Source organism: Microcaecilia unicolor, chromosome 9 (genome assembly GCF_901765095.1).
Source record: "Microcaecilia unicolor chromosome 9, aMicUni1.1, whole genome shotgun sequence".
Classification (NCBI taxonomy): domain Eukaryota; kingdom Metazoa; phylum Chordata; class Amphibia; order Gymnophiona; family Siphonopidae; genus Microcaecilia; species Microcaecilia unicolor.
This window is the reverse complement of record NC_044039.1, coordinates 93,920,808-93,943,591: the sequence shown is the minus strand read 5'-3', so window position 1 is coordinate 93,943,591 and position 22,784 is coordinate 93,920,808. Positions and strand designations below refer to the sequence as shown.

Below are 22,784 nucleotides of genomic sequence, written 5' to 3'. Positions count from 1 at the left end.
CACTCTGGTCTCTCTCAGGGTTCTATCCTCACCCCTACCCTTTTCAGTATTTTCCTAGCCCCTCTTCTCATGATTATTCATGTACACCGTTCTGTCACGCAGAAGATATTCAAATTCTGTGTTACTTCTGATCCCTCAAAAAAAGACAAAAAAAAACAGTTAAGAGTTGGAAAAACAAATTTGATTCCATGGCAAGTGGACTATGGTTTTTACTATTTTGAATAATTGAGAAGAACAAAGCGTTTTCTGCATACTCAAATCTGGGAGAGAACTTCTGAAGAAAAAGATTTATTTATTTTATTTATTACATTTGTAACCCGCGCTTTCCCGCTCATTGCAGGCTCAATGCGGCTTACATAGTAACAAGAGGATACAATCTGTAGTATCATTAACATTACAAGGATATTTTCTAACAGCACTTTATGATGGACTAATCAGATTTTGATATTTGATTGGAGGGAATATTTTAGTGTGCACCTTTCAATATACTAGACTGGATTACCACAGAATTTAGACCTTCTAGTCATCACAGAAACCTGGTTCCACAGCCCAACAGACCCTGCCATCCTAGAGACATACCCACCAGAATACAAAATCACCCACTGGACAAGAAATGGAACAAGAGGGGGCAGAATAGCCGTAATCTACAAGCCCGAGTTCACTATCACAACCACGGGTGAATCCACCTCGTCACAATTTGAAATTGCCTCGACAAGAATCAATCATCCAAACCTACTAGGACACCTCAACGCAATCCTATTCTACAGACCACCAGGAAAATGGCAAAACTCTCAAACACAACTCATGGACTTCATACTACTACTACTAGTATTTAGCATTTCTATAGCGCTACAAGGCGTACGCAGCGCTGCACAAACATACAAGAAAGATAGTCCCTGCTCAAAGAGCTTACAATCTAATAGACAAAAAATAAATAAAGTAAGCAAATCAAATCAATTAATGTGAACGGGAAGGAAGAGAGGAGGGTAGGTGGAGGCGAGTGGTTACGAGTCAAAAGCAATGTTAAAGAGGTGGGCTTCATCTCGAACACATGTGTCTCTGCCTCAAACATCCTTATAGTAGGAGACATCAACCTACACCTTGAAGACGATACCTCAACAGGCACACGAGAATGCAAAGAATTCTTAAAACTCTGGGACCTACACGCACCTAACACTCAACCAACACACACAAAAGGACACACACTTAACATCATTACACACAAATTCGACCCAGACTCAACTATCCTACTAACTGACACAAGATGGACACCTACACTATGGTCAGACCACCATAAAGCATATGTCTCCCTCTACTGGCGAAAAACACACAAACGCAATCAACAAACTTGAGCGAACAACATACACCACGAGAGGAAAAATAGACCCCACAATATTCTGGCAACAGATCTACCAGAACGAATGGTCAACAAATGCTGACACCATCCAATTTCTCCAAGAATGGGACGATATATGCACAATAACATTAGATAAAATCGCCCCAATCCAAACCAGAACATCACATAGGAAGAAATCAAATCCATGATTCACCGAAGAGCTGAAAAAACTTAACACACAAGTCAGGAAACTAGAACGCGCATGGAACAAAAAGAAAGATGAACAAACACTAAATGCCTGGAAACTACTTCGGAGGAAATACAAATATACCATAAAACAGACTAAAAGACTACATTACAAAACAATGATAGGACCAAACTACAAAGACACACACAAACTCTTCTACCTCGTGAATAAATTGTTAGACACCACACCAGTTACAACCAACAGCAAAGACATACCAGGTGTTGACAACCTTGCGAAATACTTCAAGGAGAAAATTATACAATTACGACTTAAAATACCCGCCAGCCATATTGAATATGCCACACTTCTAGACTGTCTAGACCCAGAAGACGGAATATACCCAGACAGAACCTGGACCGATTTCGAATTACTATCAGAAGACCTCATCTATGAAACACTCAAAAGATTTGCTAAATCCCACTGCAAACTAGATATATGTCCAAACAACCTCATGAAATCAGCTCCTCAACAATTCATACTAGACCTAACGAACCACAAACTTCATGCTACAAAACGGACTTTTCCCAAAGGAAAAAGGAAAAATTCTACTCACCCCAATACCTAAAGATACAAAGAAAAACGCAAGTGAAATAACCAATTACAGACCAGTAGCATCTATACCACTAATAACCAAAATAACTGAAGGGATGGTAACAAAACAACTTACAAACTATCTAAACAAGTTCTCAATACTGCATGATGCCCAATCAGGATTCCGGTCGAATCACAGCACAGAAACAGTATTAATTACCCTAATGACTAAATTTAAACAAATGATTGCAACCGGCAACATACTTCTCCTACAATTTGACATGTCTAGTGCCTTCGATATGGTCGACCACGGAATCCTATTATGCATACTTGAATATTTTGGAATCGGAGGAAATGTCCTAAACTGGTTCAAGGGGTTCCTAACCCTGCGCTCATATCAAGTCACATCAAATTCAACCACGTCTGCTACATGGACACCTGAATGTGGAGTACCGCAAGGATCACCCCTCTCACCAACTATTTTCAACCTAATGATGATCCCCTTGGCAAAACTTCTATCAAACCATAACCTCAACCCGTATATATACGCTGATGATGTAACAATATACATCCCCTTCAAACAAGACATTAAAGAAATCACCAATGAAATCAACCAAAGTCTACACATCATGAACTCCTGGGCAGATTCATTTCGATTGAAACTGAACGCAGAAAAAACTCAATGCCTGATACTCACCTCCCAGTACAACACAAATGAATTTACCGCTATAAACACACCAAAGCTAAACCTTCCAATCTCAGAAACTCTAAAAATCCTTGGAGTCACTATTGACCGCCACTTAACACTTGAAACTCATGCAAACAACACAACCAAAAAAATGTTCTACTGCATGTGGAAACTGAAAAGAATAAGACCATTCTTCCCAAGATCCGTCTTTCGCAGCCTAGTGCAATCCCTCGTACTCAGCCATCTGGATTACTGCAACTCACTATAAGCAGGTTGTAAAGAGCAAATACTGAGGAAACTTCAAACAGCCCAGAACACAGCAGCCAGACTCATCTTCGGAAAACCAAAATACGAAAGTGCCAAACCCTTACGAGAAAAGCTACACTGGCTCCCACTCAAGGAACGCATTACTTTTAAAGTATGCACATTAGTCCACAAAATCATTCACGGTGAAGCCCCAGCTTACATGTCTGACTTAATAGACCTACCACCCAGAAACGCTAAAAGATCATCCCGAACTTTCCTCAACCTTCACTTCCCTAATTGCAAAGGCATAAAATACAAAACGTTGCACGCATCAGCCTTTTCTTATACGAGCACGCAATTCTGGAATGCGCTGCCACACAACCTGAAAGCGATCTACGAACTAACCAACTTCCGCAAATCATTGAAAACTCATCTCTTTGATAAGATTTACTGCAAGGATGAAAACACATGAAGTCCACACACACTGTTAGTGATACAACAATACACTCCTTCTGAATTTCCCATCCCCCGTAATTCCACCACATTTATACCTCTAATCACAAAAAAAGGTTATACTGAATGTTCTCCTACTATTGTTCAGCTACCCTGTCAGTTTCCCGTTATTTCCTTCCACTGTTCTATTGTTCTTCTCCATTGTTCTATTCCCTTAACGATACTTTGACTTGTTTTCGCATAACTCCTCACAATGTAATCCATAACCAAGTTGTAACAAACTATATTTCCACCATTCACAATGTATTGTAAGCCACACTGAACCCGCAAATAGGTGGGAAAATGTGGGATACAAATGCAATAAATAAATAAAAGAATTTTGTCAAAATGTAATAATTTTTTGATTAAGTAATCAAGTTTGTATTTTGTATAATTTTGCATTTAGATTCAGTATTTTATTTAGACTTTCTATTTCTTAAACTTCTGATCCCTCAGCCATCTCATGTCTTAATAACTGCCTCTCCTATGGAAATAGATTTAAAAGATAGGAGGAAATATATTTACACTCAACGAATAGTTAAGCTCTGGAACTCTTTGCTGGAGGATGTATTATGTCAGGTGTTCAGCGCTGCGTGCGTCTGGTAGCGCTATACAAATAATAATGTATTAACCGTGGTTAGCATATCTGGGTTTAAAAAAAGGTTTGAACAAGATCCGGAAGGAAAAGTCCATAGTCTGAAATAGAGATAAACATGGGGAAGCTACTGCTTGCCCTAGGATTGGTAGCATGGAATGTTGCCACCATTTGGGTTTCTGCAAGGTACTTGTGACCTGGCTTGCCCACTGTTGGAAACAGGATACTGGGCTAGATGGACCATTGGTCTGTCCCAGTATGGCTATTCTTATGTTACGTGAATTGTCCTCTCTCTCAATTTTACTAAATGTGAATCCATTATCTTCACCCCCCCCCCCAATCCATTGACGATCACACCCTCCAGTATAAAGACTGTCAAAATTCTAGGTGTTGTCCAATTCACAGCTCACCTTCAACTACAGATTCAGTTATTTGCTCCTCATTCTTCACCCTTCATCACCTACATGCTGCCTACTTATCTCCTCTTCAGATCTGAATCCCTTTATTCTTGCCCTTATATCCCACCTAGATTCCTGTAATTCACTTTACTCAGGTCTCCCTCTACCTCTTCAAATGTCTTCAACTCATTCAGTCCTCCATTGTTAGAATTTTACACAGTGACAGCCGTTTTGATCATGTCACCCGTCTCTTCAGATACAAACATTGACTTCCTGGTAACTGCTCTTATCAAATACAGACTTCTCTTGCTTGTTTACAAATCCCTTCTTCCAACTTCCCCCTCCTACCTCAGTTCCCTCTTCATTCCCTACAACCCCCCTCTGCTGTCTCCACTCTGTTGGCCAGAACCTAACTTACTCTCCCCCTCCACCCTCAGTTCTGCACCTGAAAACCTCAAGGAACTCTGCTTTCAGATATATTGGCCCCAAACTCTGGAATGATATTCTGCTTCATATTAGAAACCAACCAACCCTCACCCTCATTCAAAACAAAAAAGCTTGACTCACCTTTTCTCAGAAGTTCTCTCCCTCTAGCCTTGCCTAGCTCCATACCACTCACTCTCTTTTCAATTATCTTTTTCCTATTCTCTTTCTCCTCTCCCCTTTGAGCTTTTTAAATTGTAAACCACTATGTTGCCTCTGTCATGGCTAATATGCAGTATATCAAGAGTTATAAATAAATCTGCCACAAAAGGTTGCATGGCTGCTGGTACACTAATTTTGCATTAAAAATTACAGGATGTCATAACTGTTATCACATCAGTTTCTCAGCACTTATGGATTGACATATAATTTGATCAGAGGTGAATAAACTGTTGCACACAACTGTAATCTTCCATTGTGCCCTTTGTCTCATATCTCTCTATCCTCCAAGCCCTCAGGCCCCATATTCCAGCCACTGCCACCAACAGAATCATCGTCTCCCATCCTCATTTCAGTGTCATGATATAGCTTTATTCCTTTCAATTTCATCTAACTCCACTTCATAAAACCAGCCGTGACCCAAGCCAATTTTAAATAGTTCATCTATAAAAACAACAACAAAACTCCATTCTTCTTGCCTATCTGGCTTCAGGTAGCATCTTTATTCCTTTATCTTTTTCTTTTCAAGCTATATTCTACCTTCTCCAATTTTATCTTCCTCACTTAGGCTTCCTCTATTTTGGTATATGCCACCATCTGCTTATCTGTATAATTTTTCAATCTCCCTGTATTGCAATATAGTTCACAAACTCACACCATACTGCGTGACTGAAAAATATGGACTCCTTTCACTCTCTCCTAAATCTAACACAGTCTGTTTCTTACCGCGGCCATCTTCATGTGTCATTCACTATTTACCTTTCACCATCCTCCTCATGCCAATAATTTTCCCCTGAATGCCTTTCCCATTGACACTATTTTTTTCCTTATCCTTCCATCCACGCTATCTGCTTCTTACCTCATTTTTTCCTTCATCATCCCTTTAATATCTCAACCTTCCATCTTCATTAAACTCTTAGCTTTATTCCCTTCTCATCTCTACCTTCCCAATTACATCAAGTTGGGCCCTGAAGATGCTATGAACATACCATGTTTCCAGCCATTTTCTCTACTATTTAAAGTAAAATTGAGCAGGGGGTAGAAGATAAGGAGCAGCAGCTACAGGGACAACACCCAATCTTACTATTCCACCAATCTATGTTGCAAATGGGAGAGAAGCCAGACACAAGATAATGAAGCAGCAATGTTCTCAATCTGATGCAATTTATGCCAGCTGCACTGGATAGGAAAGCAAGATAGGCCGGCTACAGAAGCAGCATACACAATCCTTGAGAGAAGAGTGTTCCCGTCATATAGTAGTGACACCTGGTGGCCACATTTAGGATCTACCATTTCAGGATTATGGAGGAAGCCCAGGTGTATTACATTGAAGACAACTAAAGACAACAGATTGGGGACACTGCTGCTCCATTATCTAGTGTCTGGCTTCTCTCCCTTTTGCAACATAGATTGGTGGAAGAGTAAGATTGTGTGTTGTCCCTGCAGCTGCTGCAACTCATCATCTACCCCTTGCTCATCTTTACTTTAAATAGTAGAGAAAATGGCTGGAAACATGGTATGTTCTTTGGAAGGGGGGGGGGGGGGGGGAAGAGAGAGAAAAAAGGTTTATGGCACTAACATAAGAGGCTACTTCTGACTAAGCCAGGAGTCTAAAAAAGCTACTCCTAAGCAAAGAATTACTTAAGGTACTATGTGCCATATCCATGACAAAAAAAAAAATTACAAGTCACACACAAAATGAATCTTCAAAAGACATACCTGTAATTCAGCATTATTTCTGAATAATTCTTCTGTTTTCTCTCTAAGACCATCTAAGTCTAGGGCACCCTTAATAGTCTGATCAAATAAAAAAAAAGTAAACATTTTAATAAAAAAAACAGGCATTTGAAGGCAAATTCCACAAAAAATGTTAATACTAGCAGATATGTAACTACCAGCTCTATGCACTGTTTCACAAACACAAATAGACCAGCTTCTTTAAGCTTACAATCTAAAGGAACAAGACAGACAGACAAGACAAGGCCTTTAAGCTTACAATCTAAAGGAACAAGACAGACAGACAAGACAAGGCCTTTAAGCTTACAATCTAAAGGAACAAGACAGACAGACAAGACAAGGCCTTTAAGCTTACAATCTAAAGGAACAAGACAGACAGACAAGACAAGGCCTTTAAGCTACAATCTAAAGGAACAAGACAGACAGACAAGACAAGGCCTTTAAGCTTACAATCTAAAGGAACAAGACAGACAGACAAGACAAGGCCTTTAAGCTTACAATCTAAAGGAACAAGACAGACAGACAAGACAAGGCCTTTAAGCTTACAATCTAAAGGAACAAGACAGACAGACAAGACAAGGCCTTTAAGCTTACAATCTAAAGGAACAAGACAGACAGACAAGACAAGGCCTTTAATTTTACAATCTAAAGGAACAAGACAGACAGACAAGACAAGGCCTTTAATTTTACAATCTAAAGGAACAAGACAGACAGACAAGACAAGGCCTTTAATTTTACAATCTAAAGGAACAAGACAGACAGACAAGACAAGGCCTTTAATTTAAAGAAGGTGGCAACTGTACGGAGTGAGGCCAAAGTGTCTAAGGAAGCAGACTGTAGGCAAGAAATAAGTCATGTCATACATGGCTTCCTAAAGTTTTAAAAATGATTTCATCTTCAGACTGGATTTGAATATGGTAAGAGGGAGCATGGAGTATGCATGAATGACGCCAAAGTAGTATCTGTTCTTCAGACAGGGATCACACATTAGGTAAAGCTAAAAGAAATCAGGACTATAATCTACAAACAAAAATTCTATAAATGCTGACATGTAGCTCAACTCTGGTAATGCATAACTCCAGTAAAGCACATGCAGCTTTGATCAAAGGCGAAGGTTTGACAAGGCTCCCCATTTCAAACTCTGCTTCAGGAACCTGAATCATGCTCAGTCAATTGCCACAATACTTCCAACTACTCAGAAGATACATGCAACCAAAATCCATAAGGCTGTACAGGAGCTAAGTGTCAGCGGTTTCACTCTTATAATTTATGATCATACTATTGAATTACTTCTTCAAATTTTGGAGAACTGTCACAGTATTTTTGGACACTAAGTTGAGTTTGATCAGCATTTCTCACATATGGGGGGAGGAGGTAGACCGATGTTATAAAGTTGTTCTAAGCATCAGTGGTGGCATGTTTTTGTTAGCTACCTTATGGTGCAATAACCTTTGCTGGCAATACTTCCAAAAGGCTTATGTACCTATTTAACTGGTGGTCTTCAACCTCATTTGAATATATGCTAGTATCTCCAGACATGGTATTAAAGTTTTGAACAACAAATATTTTTGACAAAGTCGATTTACATAAGGAATTTTTGTTTATAGTCTTTGTATCTACAGATGTTTCTTCTCTGGAAATTTATATTTTTGGATAGCTTCCACAACTATCTAGGTCAGTGGGGTTCCAAGACACATGAATGGTTGAGTTAACACACCCTTGACACTTTTTCTACAATTTATCCCCCCACCCCCACCCCTAGATGGTAGCACTTACACCTCATGGATTTCCACTAAATCTTTCAGAGGCTATTCTTTCCAGCTCCACTTCCAGGCAACTTGAAGACCAAGGGTCTTCCTAAAGCAGATATTACTTTTATTATTAAAGTTTCAAATGTTACAACTCCAGGGTAACTGAATGGTGCCACTTTAGTAAGATCTTTCTAAACACTGTTTAAAAAAAAAAAAAAAAAGGTTTTATTTATTTTTTTTACAAATACTTTTACTGTTCATCAGAACATCTTGGCTTATGGCCAATTTGCTAATTCAAATTTAGCTGTAACAAGCAAATGTATCTATCTGGTAAAGTGCATTAAATTGTATAAGACATAAGAAAAAGCTGCATCCTAATACCTATTTTCATATAATTATGTACATTAGATTCTTTGCAGGCTGTAATTTACAAGCTTGTCCACATATAAGCTTTCAAGCCCATTAAAAGCTCTATAGATTGTATACAGAGACAACTATATGGCCTTGAAAGCTCAAATACAGCATCCTAATGTAATTTTAATATTGGTCAAATTCACAGAACCTGAAGCTGATAGCTTTACAGAAACTATCATAATACTATGTTAAAATATGAAGCTTTGTCAATATGGAAAATATTCAGCATTATTAGTGATTTAAATATTTTTCATTTCATTTGATAACCTTTGTCACACAGGGATCATTTTGGTAAAACATGTGAGAAACAGGAACATCACTGGACAAAGCAGTCCGCACCCAACTCCTCCAATGATGCAGCAAGCCCAGCTGTTCATGTGCACTCTAACATGTTTAACTAAACGTTTAAGCGTAACTAAAACATTTGATCTCCAGACCTCCATTCTCACTCTGCTCATCTCCCCCAAACTCCCCAGCTCCTCTCTACACACTCTTCTCTACCTCATCCTAGCCAAACTACAGCATCTCCCACAGTCAACTGCCAACAACCTATCCCCAAGCCAATTCTGCCCTCAGTTTGTTAATCTCCACTCACTTTATCCGAAGGCCTGCCATCAGTACTTCCTCTTGAATGGCTCTATTTTCTTCTAGCACTGAACACCTGAGTTTGTTCTCTGTGTGGCTTGAAATTGTTCATAGTCTTGAGAGCAGCATGGTAGCTTGGACACTATGGGTCAAACTCAGTAAGTCAACCAGCTTTGAAGGAACACAGAAAACCTTCTAGAAGTAGCAGCAGCAAGCCTTTAAAGATGGAGGAGCTTGTAGTTGGGGGAAGAATCAGGAACTGCACAGGAGCAATGGAAGATGCCACAGCCTCAGAGCCTTTCAACGAACACTGATTTACACCATAAAGGATATGTGGCAATGCATGGGACACAGGGTGCTCTTCCACTGGTCCTAAGAATCTTATTCCTCCTAATCTTTCTGATTCCTACTTTGCATCATACTTCTCTTAAAATCTCATCCCATTGTTCATCCTTCTCCTCTAGTCCCTCTAGCCTGCCTCCTCCCCTTTCATCTTACCATGACAGCTCCAGACCTCACAGAACATTTTGCACATTAAAGGTAGGCGCTCCTTTCTGTGCATCGCTCCGAAATGGTAGTGCATAGCTCAGAATGCTTATTTTAGTACTAATCAGCTTGCTGTAATACATTTGCATAGGACTTTCATTGCCTGCTTCCTCAATCAGAAGATGAATGCAGAACCTCTTTGTGCATTACTTGCTAAATAACATACAAGCTATACTGGATAGAACCAGTCAAAAATCAGACATTCCTAGCACAGTAAGCTTTGTGCATCAGCCCCTAAGTTTGTAGCTGAAGCAGTTCAGAAGGAGACTGGATACTGCAGCATTAACATCTGTACTACCAATGAAGGGCATAAGCTAGACTGATGACCTCACTACAACTTTTGGCTGCCTTGAAGCTTCAGCATTTGTACCTTTGAAAACTTAAAAGCAAGAGCATTAAAGGATGCCAACCCCATCCAGATAGAATTTAAAGTTACAGCAGAGTTCTACCCACAGATTACTATGAAGGGAAGGAAGGTAGCTGAAGCGAACAGTTAACCCAGCTGATTGCCACTCAAGCTGTGGTAATTCAAGGTAAGAATAGAGTCCAGACTGGAAAATCATACTAGAACCCTGTTCCAAAAAAAAGCTAAAAGAAAACTTATTGTATAGATTAAGTTACTTACCTTTTCCAAATCTAAGATGACGGTGAATTGCAAGTTCAGGTTGAGTTATTCGGCTATTGAGGGTGAAGTGACTTGTCCAAAGTCAGAGTACCAATGGAAACATTGGTATTTGAACCCTGGCTTCCCCTATTTGTAACTTAATTCTCCAACTACCAAACTGTTCCTCTACTCAACTGAACTAAGGGAGGCTGCTTCGAAGGGAGGAGATTCCTTCTAAGCACATCACATTCATTACAGAAATCAACCAATTACTAGACAATATAGAAAATAACTTGGGGGGCCTATATAAACTACACATACCACACGTGCTCAACAGAGCCTGTCAGAAGGTCAAGCATGTTTTAGAATTTAGCTCAGCACTTGAGGACTGAACTTGTCACAGAGGATAGGGCAAAATTTGCCTATCACCCACGCTGAGGACAGCATACTTGACCTCAGTCATTTAACACTAGAATTATTTTACATTCCAGTCATTTGATGAAAGATCTTCGCTCAGAGTTAGATTTCTCTCTAACTTTTCTTTAGGTAGGTAACTATTTGGTTAGAATGTATCCTACTGAAAAACATTCCTTGGAGTATAGATCACAGTAATCCTACTTCTGATTATGCCAAGAAAAACATCCTTCCATTACAATTATATATACTGGGGGGAGGGGGTGGGGAAGTAAGTAAATCAGCAATCCCTCAAGAAAATAATGGTAGCCACAGATTAAATCACAAGGAAAGAGATCCAACAGGCTTCATAAAACACAAATTCATAGATATTCACAATGGGACCGGGAAAAAAGTATTCTAAAATCAAATTACACCATAGACTTGCTATAATGCGGTTCGATATAACGTGTGATTGGTTACAACGCATCAGAGATTGGAACCCATATTTTTCTGGTGCAAGCTAATTAAGTTCCAAATGAATTCTTTGCTTCGGTCTTCACCGAGGAAGATTTGGGTGGGATACCGGTGCCAGAAATGGTATTCGAAGCTGACGAGTCGGAGAAACATAATGAATTCTCTGTAAACCTGGAGGATTTAATGGGGTAGTTCTACAAACTGAAGAGTAGCAAATCTCCTGGACCGGATGGTATTCATCCCAGAGTACTGATAGAACTGAAAAATGAGCTTGTGGAGCTATTGTTAGAAATATGCAATTTATCCTTAAAATCGAGCGAGGTACCGGAAGATTGGAGGGTGGCCCAATGTAACGCCGATTTTTAAAAAAGGTTCCAGAGGCGATCCGGGAAATTATAGACCAGTGAGTCTGACGTTGGTGCCGGGCAAAATGGTAGAGACTATTATTAAGAACAAAATTACAGAGCATATTCAAAAGCATGGATTAATGAGACAAAGTCAACATGGATTTAGTGAAGGGAAATCTTGCCTCACCAATCTACTACATTTCTTTGAAGGGGTGAACAAATATGTGGATAAAGGTGAGTCGGTTGATATCGTGTATTTGGATTTTCAGGCGGCGTTTGACAAAGTACCTCATGAAAACGCCAGAGGAAATTGGAGAGTCATGGGATAGGAGGTAGTGTTCTATTGTGGATTAAAAACTGGTTAAAAGATAGAAAACAAAGAGTAGGGTTAAATGGTCAGTATTCTCAACAGAGAAGGGTAGTTAGTGGGGTTCCACAGGGGTCTGTGCTGCGACCGCTGCTTTTTAACATATTTATAAATGACCTAGAGATGGGCGTAACTAGTGAGGTAATAAAATTTGCTGATGACACAAAGTTTTTCAAAGTCATTAAATCGCGGGAGGATTGTGAAAAATTACAAAAGGACCTTACGAGACTGGGAGTCTAAATGGCAGATGATGTTTAATGTGAGCAAGTGCAAAGTGATGCATGTGGGAAAGAGGAACCCAAATAATAGCTACGTCATGCAAGGTTCCACATTAGGAGTCCCGGACCAAGAAAGGGATCTAGGTGTCGTCGTTGAGGATACATTGAAACCTTCTGCTCAGTGTGCTGCTGCGGCTAAGAAAGCAAATAGAATGTTAGGTATTAGGAAAGGAATGGAAAACAAAAATGAGGATGTTATAATTCTTTTGTATTGCTCCATGGTGCGACCGCACCTCGAATATTGTGTTCAATTCTGGTCGCCACATCTCAAAAAAGATATAGTGGAGTTAGAAAAGGTGCAGAGAAGGGCAACGAAAATGATAAAGGGGATGGGACGACTTCCCTATGAGAAAAGGCTAAAGCGGCTAGGGCTCTTCAGCTTGGAGAAAAGGCGGCTGAGGGGAGATATGATAGGTGTCTATAAAATAATGAGTGGAGTTGAATGGGTAGATGTGAAGCGTCTGTTCACGCTTTCCAAAAATTCTAGGACTAGGGGGCATGCGATGAAGCTACAATGTAGTAAATTTAAAATGAATTGGAGAAAATGTTTCTTCACTCAACGTGTAATTAAACTCTGGAATTCGTTGCCAGAGAATGTGGTAAAGGCGGTTAGCTTAGCGGAGTTTTAAAAAGGTTAGGACGGCTTCCTAAAGGAAAAGTCCATAGACCGTTATTAAATGGACTGGGGAAAATCCACTATTTCTGGGATAAGCAGTATAAAATGTTTGTACATTTTTGGGATCTTGCCAGGTATTTCTGACCTGGATTGGCCACTGTTGGAAACAGGATGCTGGGCTCGATGGACCTTTGGTCTCTCCCAGTATGGCAATACTTATGTACTTAAGTATGCTTTTCTTTTTTTTTTTTAATTTCCATGTTAGCTAGTGCTGCCTTGCATCAATTTGAAGAACTAGTTCTTTAAATTGACGCAAGGCAGCACTAGCTAACATGGAAATTTCTAAAAAAACAGAAAAAAGAAAGCACTCTCAGTATAAGAAAGGCTACAAAGCTTTAGATCTTTTAAAATCAGGAAAAATGCAAGCAGTGCAAACATATGGGCATCTACAGGGATGGATCAATGACAAAGAAAACTTTCAGCAAGCTACAAGTGATTTTGACATTGATGAGGGTCTCCAATGAAAAAGGCTAAAGCAAGCATGTGATAGCTCCCTGGAACAAGTTGTCATTTCAACATTCAAAATGCATTATTGAAAAAATTTAATAAAACTGATCCGTGATGAGGAAATAACCATCACTGAATGTATGAAAAAAATAACTTGCCAGTGTTTTTGATCTAGCAGGAAAGGCATGGGATGTAATAACCCCATCTACAATTGAAAAGTACTGAGAGAGTGGGTTACATGAAGTGTTTGTGCCTGAAACAGGGAATTCAGAAGGACTCTGAAGATAAGGCAGAAACTATTTCAAGAGCTGTTCGCATAATGTGGTATTGAGGACACAATGAAATGGATTCATATTGATGAGTGCCCTACATATGATCATCTAAATGACCAAACAATTGCAGTGATTGCTTTCACTCATCAAGCACAAACTGAAAACCAATCTCAGGACAGCAGTGAACATGACTCTCCACCTCCACCATCAAAACTTACATTGGCTTTAGCAGCCATGAATACTGTTCAATGGCTGCAATCAGAAAATGTGGACATGATTTATATTCTTCATCATTTGATATCAATTACTGAAATTGCAAAACGGAAGAAACAAGAGGCAACTAAACAGTTGACTCTGGACTCATTTACTAAAGCAGAATGTTAATTTTTAGCCTATGTTTTCTGTGTTGTGACTAAATTCACTTTTGATACGTGGATACATTGTTTAATAAAATTCCATTTGAATTATCAATGAAACGTGCAGCCTTTTACTGAACTGGGGTGCGGGTGCCAGTGCAGATAACAGACCCGATATAATGTGGACTCAATGCGGTGTAAAACTTTGGACCCTGTCTACTGCGTTACATCAGGTCTATGGTTAATTTCATAATGTCAATCCCAAGGTCATAAAAAAAAAAAAAAAAAAAAAAAAAAAAAGCGAGAGAGAGAGACATGTTTCTATGTAACTGCTTAGAATTTCCAAAACTATTCTTCAATAGATATCTGTTTTCAATACCTTTCAGAAAGCAAAACGTTGGCTTGAGCTCAAATTTAATGGTAGCAACATCCCGATGAAACTACAGAATATAAATTCACTTCCCACAGAGGGAAAAAGGCATTGGAGAAGAAATCCCTCTCACTGTGGTCAGCTGCAACATCTGAGAGACCCATCCAATGCAAACCTATACCAGTCCCTCTAGATTTAAAGTGGCCCCTGCTTAATAGTGGGGACCACTACACTAAATCAACTGAAAAGCTACACAAGCATGTAGAGAAAAATTACTAGTAGGTAAACAGAGCTGGTTTCAAGATAAAAATAAGTTAACTCAGTAAAATAAACTATTTTGGTGTCAGAATGTTTTTCTTTTGACCTGTCAACTAGACAAGTATAGATAAGCTTTATATATACAAGGCAAAAAACTCCAAATGAACCACAGGAAAGTAGGAACAAACCAAACCACAGAAGAAATGCAGTGTAGTGGGCATAGATGGAAACAAGAGGTGTTGTTTCCATCTGGGTCCACTACATTGCATTTCTTCTGATTTATCTTCACAACCAAGCATGCTCTGCCCTATAATCCTAGGTTAACCCCACTTATGTATGGGTGTGAATATGCATACCATTGTTTAATATACACATAAATGTTAGGCAAATCCACTAAATACTCATCTACACACTCCAAAACCTGAGAAAAACACAAAGATTCCCTTTAGAGTTCTGCACAATGCATTAAAATAAAGATACTCTATATATTTGCCTGTACTACAAGCAAAACTGGTATTTAGTCAGTGTACAATGGAATATATAATCAGCTGTAAAATTTAATGCAGTAAAATAAAGTGCTGAAGTTATAAACAAAATGTACTTGATTGTGACTCTCAGTAGGGCCTGCAAAGGTGAACAGTAACTATGTTAGGTTTCTCTATCACTTAATCAAGAGGGATGTTCATAATTATGGAATAATAATAATACATTAAAAATAAAAAAAAGACAGTAAGAGTTGGAAAAATGTGTGCATTCATTCCTGCACCCTAATATCTTAAATATATTTAGAAAAAATATTTGTGTGTTTCACTTACCTCTTCTTGAAGGGATGCGATCTTGTGAATATATAAAAGATTATCTTTTTCCTGTGTGTACAAAAATTAAGGGGTTTGTCTCTGTTTAAAGTCCACAAACATTTTTCTTCTATTATTCAAATTGAACACTTTGCATAAACTGTTTTGAAGTAATACTGTAAAAAAACAAAAATTATACCTGCTCCTTCTCCTGCTGGGGACATTAATCCCAATCCTGGTCCTCCACATCAGCTCTCATCCTATTTGTGCAGGTCACACCGTGATATCTCCAATCTAATTTCTGTTCCTCTCCTCCCCCCTTCTTCCCTGCCTTTCTCTTGCGCTCTGTGGAATGCCTGCTCTATCTGTAACAAACTTTCCTACATCCTACATCCATGACCTCTTTATCTCTCATACTCTCCATCTGCTTGCCCTAACTGAAACTTGGCTTTACCCTGAAGACTCTGCTTCAGTCGCGGCCCTATGCCATGGAGGTTATCTTTTCTCCCATATTCTTCACCCAGTTGGCCCTCTTGTAGATTTCAACCTCTTCTTCCACCTCAGTCTCATTGTTTTTCTTCCTTCGAAGTCCACTCCATCCGTCTATTTGCTCCTCTGCCTCTCCGAGTAGCAGTCATTTATCGACCCCCTAAGTCCCTTTCTTCCTTTCTCACTGACTTTGATGCCTGGCTTTCCTTCTTTCTTGAACCTTCATCTCCTTCCCTCATTCTTGGGGATTTTAACATTCATGCTAATGATCCCTCTGACTCTTATGCTTCTCAATTTCTTGCTTTAACATCCTCTTTCAATCTTCAACTGTACTCCACTGCCCCCACTCACCAGAATGGCCACGGTCTTGAGCTTATCCTCTTCTCAAACTGCTCACTCTCCAGTTTCTGTGTCTCAACTCTTCCACTCTCTGACCATCATCTGATAACTTTCACACGTAAAACACCCTCCTCCCCAATCCCATCCAATCTTAACCAATACATTTAGGAATCTTCAGGCTATTGACCCTTCTACTCTGTCCTCCAGTGTTTCAAATCTATTCTCTACCACTATGTTATCCAAATCTGTCAATGAGGCTGTCTCTTCCTATAATACTATTCTCTCCTCTGCTCTGGATACTCTCGCTCCACCCATTCCCCATTCTGTAAAATGTACCAAACCCCAGCCTTGGCTGACCTCTAGAATCTGCAACCTACTTTCCTGTGCCCGCTCTGCCGAACGCCTTTGGCTCAAATCCCGTGCCCATGCTGACTTCATACATTTCAAATTCTTGCTGACCTCCTTCCAGTCTGCTCTTTTACTTGCCAAACAGGACTATTACATCCAGTTGACATTCTCTTGGCTCAAACCATCGACATCTCTTTGCCACACTGAACTCTCTCCTCAAAATGCCTTCACCTCCAACCCCCCGTTCACTTCCCCCCCAGACTATGGCTGACTTCTTTCATGACAAGGTTCACAAGATTAAACTTGAATTCTCAACCAGGTCACCTCCACCTCTCCTTCCCTTAGTCCATTCTCTCAACCCTCCAACCCCTGCCTCCTTTTCTGAAATCACTGAAGAGGAAACTACACATCTTATTTCCTCCTCAAAACTACCTGTTCCTCTGATCCTATTCCCACCCATCTACTTAACGCTATCTCTCCTACTGTCACCCCTTTTATCTGCCATATCCTCAATCATTCACTGTCCACTGCGACTGTTCCTGATGCCTTCAAACATGCTGTAGTCACACCACTCCTTAAAAAACCTTCATTGGATCCTACCTGTCCTTCCAACTATCGCCCCATCTCCCTCCTCCCTTTCCTATCCAAGATACTTGAACGTGCTTGTTCACCGCCGTTGCCTTGACTTTCTTTCATCTCAAGTTATTCTTGATCCACATCAGTATTTCCCTTCTCTTATTTGTCCTGTTTGTCTGTCCTAATTAGATTGTAAGCTCTGTCGAGCAGGGACTGTCTCTTCATGTCCAAGTGTACAGCACTGCGTACATCTAGTAGCGCTATAGAAATGATAAGTAGTAAGTAGTAATATTATTCCTGGTTCACTGCCAGAGATAAAGCAATTGCTTTACCCATGTCTGTCTGATTCAACAAATACCTGAAGGTCTGTAAATGAACTGTTTAAATCAGCTCCCTTGCCCACATCCTTTACCAGCATATCAGTGGTTTATTTGAGTAGACAAACAAATCAGAGCAAGTAATCTACCTGTTTTTATAGTGTCCCCTAGTCTTGGTACAATTTCAAAGGACAAAGTTTGTATTTATTGGTTCCGCCTCTGCTCAATAAACTTCTCATACTGTCTTCACTTTAACCTGAAGAGCATTCATAAAGGAGCTGGATACATCCCCTTTATTTTTTTTTGTTGCCCTTTTTTCTACATATTTTTGTACTTCCACTCTTTTGAGCTAGGATGGTTTAAGTGAGTATTCAAATGTGGTCACACCATAGACCTAGGAGGATGCAAAAGAACTCATACATATAGGCAAAACAAAATGTTTGATAATTGAATTTAATAAATACATCTAAAACATGAACCGAAGGATCATGAGTGACTAAAATCCAACATGGATTTTTCAGTTGCTACCTGCATCAAATGCAAATATACATCCTATCTAAAATTTTATTCAAAAAATAGAAACTAAACTAAATCAATTCATATCTAGACAGTATGTCTTCAATTTAACATAAGTGAATGAATGAACTATTAATTTCCTGTACCTTTACATCAACCACTCCAATTGATACAAAGCCTGCCAAGGTCAGCTTAACCACAAACTATATAAAAATCAAAATTACTACTACTGACGTCATTTATGTGTATTGCCGTTGAGGCGCTTCACAGTTGACTGCTTAATTCTTGTGTTTTAAGGAAGTCCTACAGCCACATTTCCCTTGGTCTTTTATTGAGTGACAACTTAAAAAGATTTGTTTGACCGCTGATGCAAGCTTTGATGCTGAAACACGGCCATGTCGGGTCGTCATTTTATCACTAATAAAGGTTTTTGTGGATTTCCTCCTCAACTCGTCCTCACTTTTTGTGTTCTTTATTTTTAGAATAAGATTTTCAATGAGATGTATATTTGCTCTGATGTAGGTAACAGCCAAAACATGCCCTTGTTGGGTTTTAACTACCTTTTTATGGTGCTATGGTTTATTTTATATGGTGTGTGCATTCATTTCTCTTAAATACTGTCGTCATCTGGTGTGGATACAGTGGTTCGTTTGCATCCTGAATGCTATCTGATAATCTCCATAGTAAGCCCTGGCAATGATTCACTATATAGTAAGGTGGTATATAGAATCTAGAAAAAGGCTTGGTAGTTAAACTAAATCCAATAAAATAAAAGGGCTTAAAGAATGTCAGATTTGATCTTCAATATTAAAAACCCATCACTACTACTAATTATCATTTCTAAAGCGCTACTAGACATACACAGGGCTGTACACTTGAACATGAAGAGAAAGTCCCTGCTCAACAGAGCTTACAATCTAATTAGGACAGAAACACGACAAACAAGAGATAAGGGAATATTAAAATGAGAATGATAAAATAAGGGTTCTGAACAAGTGAATAAGGGTTAGGAGTTAAAAGCAGCATCAAAAAGGTGGGCTTTTAGCTTAGATTTGAACACAGCCAGAGATGGAGCTTGACGTACTGGCTCAGGAAGTCTATTCCAGGCATATGGTGCAGCAAGATAAAAGGAACGGAGTCTGGAGTTAGCGGTGGAGGAGAAAGATGCAGATAAGAGGGATTTACCCAGTGAATGGAGTTCCCGGGGAGGAGAATAGGGAGAGATGAGTGGAGAGGTACTGAGGAGCTGCAGAGTGAATGCACTTATAGGTCACTAAGAGGAGTTTGAACTGTATGCAGAAACGGATAAGGAGTGTAGAAATAAGTTTATTCTGGAGCCAGTGAAGTGACTTGAGGAGAGGGCCAAGATGAGCATAGCAACACTAGTGGAATATTAGTCGTGCAGCAGAATTTTGAACAGATTGAAGAGGAGAGAGATGGCTAAGTGGGAGACCTGTGAGAAGCAAGTTGCAATAGTCTAAGTGAGAGGTGATAAGAGTGTGGATAAGGGTTCTGGTAGTGTGCTCAGAAAGGAAAGGGAGAATTTTGGTGATACTACAGAGAAAGAAACAGGTTTTAGCAGTCTGCTGAATATGTGCAGAGGGGAGGAGTCGAAGATGACCCCAAGGTTAAGAGCTGACGAGACAGGAAGGATGAGAGCGTTATCCACAGAAATAGAGAATGGGGAAAGAGGAGAGGTTGGTTTAGGGGGAAAGATAAGAAGCTCAGTCTTGGTCATGTTTAGTTTCAGATGACGCTGAGACATCCAGGCGGCAATGTCAGACATGCAGGCTGATACTTTGGCCTGGATTCCTACTGAGATTTCTGGGGTGGAGAGAAAGATCTGGGAGTCATCAGCGTAAAGATGGTACTGAAAACCATGGGATGAGATCAGAGTACCAAGTGAAGAAGTATAGATGGAGAAAAGAAGAGGTCCCAGGACAGATCCCTGAGGTACACCAACTGACAGTGGGATAGAAGTGGAAGAGTATCCACCACAGTATACACTAAAAGTATGTTGGGAGAGATAAGAAGAAAACCAGGAAAGAACAGAGCCCTGAAATCCAAGTGAGGACAGTGTATCAAGGAGTAGGCTGTGATCAACAGTGTCAAAAGCAGCAGATAGATCGAAAAGGATGAGAATAGAATAGAGACCTTTGGATCTGGCCAGAAACAAGTCATTGGAGACTTTAGCAAGCGCTGTTTCAGTTGAATGAAGGGGGCATACTTTAGCAACAGTCAAGTCATTAAGAAGTACCCAGCAGATGCTGGGTATGCTGGGCTCACCGGATCTTTGAACTGACCTGGTATGGTGTGCCTTATGTTCATGAGCTATGTTCTGTTCAAGGATGCATACTGCTATATTTATACTATAATGCTAAACACAGACTTATTTTAGATACAGTGTAGAAGAGACACTGCTAAATGCAGAGCCTTTTGTAAAATATGTATAAACATATGCAAGAGTGCTTTTTTTTTTTTTATTTGCCAGCACATAGAGTGGGAGCTATTTTACAGATTTACACATGCACAAAAAGGAAAGATGCTGTGTATAAATGTTGGGAATTGAATGAGGAAGCAGCAATTTCTACAACTTCAACATGTAATTGACTCATTTTACAAACATAAGTGCTTCCAAGCAAGAAGGCCATAGGTTTTTCTCTCTTTTCTTTTTAAAAGGTAGACAAAAACGGCAGACAGACAAAATTATGTCTTACCTGATAATTTTCTTTCCTTTAGCCACAGCACATGAATCCAGGAACTGGTGGGTTATATTCGTCTACCAGCAGGTGGAGATAGAAATTAACAAGACTGAAGGCAATGATACCAGCCAGCCAGCCCCTGCATCAGTTAGTATATGCCATTCGCAAGAAGTGGAAAATAATTGGAAAACACAACGAAGTAACCAGAACTCAGAAGCTTTCCTTACAACAAAAAAACAGAATCCAAACAAAAGGAAGCTCCATTCCTACCGAACTCTTGTCTGTAGATTGCACCCTCTCTCTGTCTGAATCTGCTCTAGAGAAAGAGGGAAAGAAAGGCCTTGAGGCCACGCAGAAGAAAAAAAAAAAGCAGGTGTTGGCCAACAGGGAGGTATCCTGGATTCATCTGCTGCGGCTAAAAGAAAAAACATTATTAGGTAAGATATAATTTTACCTTCTTTAGCGCCTGCAGATGAATCCAGGAACTGGTGGGATGTACCAAAGCATACCCCAAGTAGAGTGGGAAGCCAACATTTCCACCCCAAATTGTGCATCGTCCCGTGCGGTCACACCCATCCTGTAATGCTTCGAAAACGTATGCTGGGAAGCCCAAGTAGCCGCCCAATAATTTCTTCCAATGGCGGAATCGAAGTTTCCACTCACAAAGTTGCCTGCACCCATGTGGAATGAGCACGCAGCACCACAGGTGGGGTCTCCCCATGTAAAATGTATGCCGACCCAATGGTCTCCTTAATCCAATGAGCAATGGTTGCCTTGGAGGTGGCCTCACCCTTATGCGCTGCAGAAAGGAGCACGAAAAGTTGATCTGATCAGTGAAAATCGTTCGAAACCCGCCGATACCAGAGGAGCACTCTCCACCAGACACATGTCCTCTTTAACATGCGAGCGCAGTTACCTGAACCCGAAGAGAATTATAGGCCAACCCTTTCTGAAGTCCATCCTGCAGGAAGGTCAACATGCTTTAAAGGGAGACCTGGCGTGCTGAACGCACCACTCCGAAAAGGTCCTCCATACCCGAGCATAAGCCAGGAAGTAGACCGCTTTTGAGCCTGCAGCAATGTGGCTATAACTGCTTCCGAGTAACCCTTCTTCCTCAAGCGGTTCTTCTCAAGAGCCAAGCCATAAGACCAAAGCGGGAGGGATCTTCCATCTGGACTGGACCCTGATGGAGGAGATCCGGAGTCATTTTACAAACATAAGTGCTTCCAAGCATGAAGGCCACAGGTTTTTCTCTCTTTTTTTTTTTTAAAGGTAGACAAAAAACGGCAGACTAAGATAGTGTCTTGCTGTGGATTAGAAACTGGTTGAAAGATAGGAAACAGAGTAGGATTAAAAGGTCAATATTCGCAATGGAGAAGGGTAGTTAGCGGGGTCCCTCAGGGATTGGTGCTGGGACCTCTGCTTTTTAACATTCATAAATGACCTAGAGATGGGGGTAACTAGTGAGGTAAAATTTGCCGATGACACAAAGTTATTCAAAGTAGTCAAATCGCGGGAAGATTGTGAAAAACTACAAGAGGACCTTACGAGACTGGGAGACTGGGCATCTAAATGGCAGATGACGTTTAATGTGAACAAGTGCAAAGTGATGCAAGTGGGAAAAAGGAACCCAAACTATGAACTATGTCA

General features: G+C 40.0%; 1 protein-coding gene across 6 annotated transcripts in view; it reads right to left on the bottom strand.

Moving 5' to 3' along the window:
- Positions 1–22,784, bottom strand: part of LRMP (lymphoid restricted membrane protein) — a 391,035-nt gene that overhangs the window by 279,358 nt on the left and 88,893 nt on the right. For all 6 annotated transcript variants that reach the window (XR_003943302.1, XM_030213974.1, XM_030213975.1 and 3 more), the window contains exons 9-10: positions 15,869–15,919; positions 6,895–6,972 (exon numbers count right to left, since the gene is read on the bottom strand). Coding sequence is in view for 5 of the 6 variants with exons in the window: in XM_030213974.1 (XP_030069834.1) it covers positions 6,895–6,972; positions 15,869–15,919 (129 nt within the window). In the remaining variant the exon portion in view is untranslated. The remainder of the gene's footprint in view (positions 1–6,894; positions 6,973–15,868; positions 15,920–22,784) is intronic.